The sequence below is a fragment of the Monoraphidium neglectum genome, assembly GCF_000611645.1.
Source record: "Monoraphidium neglectum strain SAG 48.87 unplaced genomic scaffold scaffold01153, whole genome shotgun sequence".
NCBI lineage: Eukaryota > Viridiplantae > Chlorophyta > Chlorophyceae > Sphaeropleales > Selenastraceae > Monoraphidium > Monoraphidium neglectum.
In genome coordinates this window covers 1-2,053 of record NW_014012475.1, presented here as the reverse complement: position 1 = coordinate 2,053, position 2,053 = coordinate 1, and the positions used below count along the sequence as shown (strand labels likewise).

The following is a 2,053-nucleotide window of genomic DNA, read 5'->3' as shown; positions in this document are numbered from 1 at the left end:
TGGGGACGATCCGTGGCAATTTTAGGTCGCTTATCATTCGTACGCACTCATCGCGTGCTCTGCAATAGATATGCGTTCGCAGCACCTGGGTCACCGGCTTACTTATCCGGAAGATCTGGTAGTTGGGACTGTGTATGCTTCAAGGCTTCAATGTACAAGTTCAGGGTACCCGTCGCTGACATCATGAGCAAGGTCTTGAGCGGCCCACCCCATCAATGATGGAGGAGACCCAGGAATGAGGGGCTGCCCGCAGGGATACAGCGACTCACCCTGAGAAGCAATGGACTTGTTGTCGGGTGCGATGCCAGCCGGCCGATAGGGACGGGCTCGTCGTTGCGCGTGGCAGCGGTGTGGCCCTATTGAAGCCAGCGCTACAATACCTCATTGGACATGCGATATATTATGGGTCTCTGGGCCCTGCGGCAGCAGCGCCACGCGCAGGGGCCACCGCCGCGGCCGCGCACGCGATCGGCGCCTGGGGCAGACAAGGAAGTCGGGCGACCCCCCAGCGCGAGCGCACGCGTCACCCGGTCCCTGGCCCGCGCCGCCCCGCGGACGCAGGCGGCGTCTTTCCGACGGGGCTATGGGTGCCGGAGGTGGTCGACTGCAGCGACGCGCTGGGGTGAGCAGCCGTGTGGCAGGCAGGCGGGCGCAGTGCCTCACGATCTGGGCAGCCGACGCCAGGGCCCCAGGCGCCCGGGCGGCGCGCCGCGCACGTGCGTGGCTTACACTGCCGCCCGCCAGGGGCCGAGCTGGCGCGAGGCCCGGGCGCGAGGCCCGGGCGCGAGGCCCGGGCGCGAGGCCCGGGCGCCGGCGAGCGCGGCGGCGGCAAGGGGAGGCGCGGCGCCCGCGTTGCGGCGGCCCCGAGTTGCCCCGAGGGCGTGGCTGGCCGAACCCCTCGCCGCGCGGGGCGCACCCCACCCTCTTGCCGTCAGCACGGCAGGCGCAGCGCGGCGGGCGCCCCGCCCTCATCGCAGGCCCCCTCCCAGGCCACCCGTGGGGCCATCCGCAGCCGCCCCCACCGCCCCCTAGCAATCCGCTGCGGCGCGAGCACCCCGCCGGCCCGCGCCCGCCACTGACGCCAACCCCCGCCGCGCCCCGCCCCGCCCCGTCGGCCCGTGCTGGACCCTTGCGCTCTCTAGGGCTGGCACGCGCGTTCTGGCTGTCACAGACAGGTGCCCCCTCACCATGCGGCAGCGGCGCGACTGGTGAGTCGCCCCCGCCCTGGCTCGCAACAGGCGGCGCCCGGCGCGCCCCCGCGCCGCCGCGACGGCGCCGGCCGTAGCTGCGCGCTTGGCGGAGCCCTGGTCTGCGGGGCTCTCGTCGCGCCGCCGCCAGCCCCCTTTGTCTGGGCCCGGCCGGCTTTGCGCACCCCTCAGCTGCAGCCCCTGCCGTCAGGCCCCCATCGTTTCCGCACCCCTCCCACCCAAAACCCCCCCCCATACACACGTACACCCGCGCTCGACGCCCACCCCCCCTGTGTTCCCCCCAACAGGCACATCCGAGACTTTGTGTTGGTTAAGGAGATTGGCACCGGCAACGCGTCCACCGTTTGGTATGCGTTTTGCAAGAAGACCAGCGCCCCCCTGGCCATAAAGACGTACCGCAAGCGCAAGCTCTCGCCGCTCAACAGGCGCCAGGCGAGGCGCGGGACTGAGCGTGTGTGTGGGCGTGTGGCTCTGGAGTGTGGTTGGATGGGCTGATGGGTTTGGCCTGGCTCGGAATCTTGGCAGCGGTGCATGCAGGCGGGGCCGCGCGGCGTGGGGTGGGTGTTGAAGCGCGGGAGGCCGCGCGGCGTTGCGGCCCAGCAGCAGCGTGTGTGCCGCAGGTTGGGCAATACCCCGTCAGTGCGGGACCGTCCGCGCGCACACACGCGTGCACGCGCGCACACACACACACACACACATACACACACGGATTGCACCCCTCCCAGGTGGCGCGTGAGATCTTCATCCACTCCCAGCTGGACCACCCTCATGTCATTGGTCTGTATGCGGCCTTTGAGGACTGTGACAAGGTCTACCTGCTGCAGGAGTACGCAGAGGGGGTGAGG

General features: G+C 70.3%; 1 protein-coding gene across 1 annotated transcript; it reads left to right on the top strand.

The window, feature by feature from the left end:
* Positions 1-402: 402 nt before the first annotated feature.
* Positions 403-622, top strand: MNEG_6840 (hypothetical protein; the record flags this gene model as incomplete). The annotated part of the gene is made up of 1 exon (XM_014044682.1): positions 403-622. A coding segment is annotated over one exon (220 nt), but the record flags the coding sequence as incomplete, so codon positions are not given.
* Between the last annotated feature and the right edge of the window lie 1,431 nt (positions 623-2,053).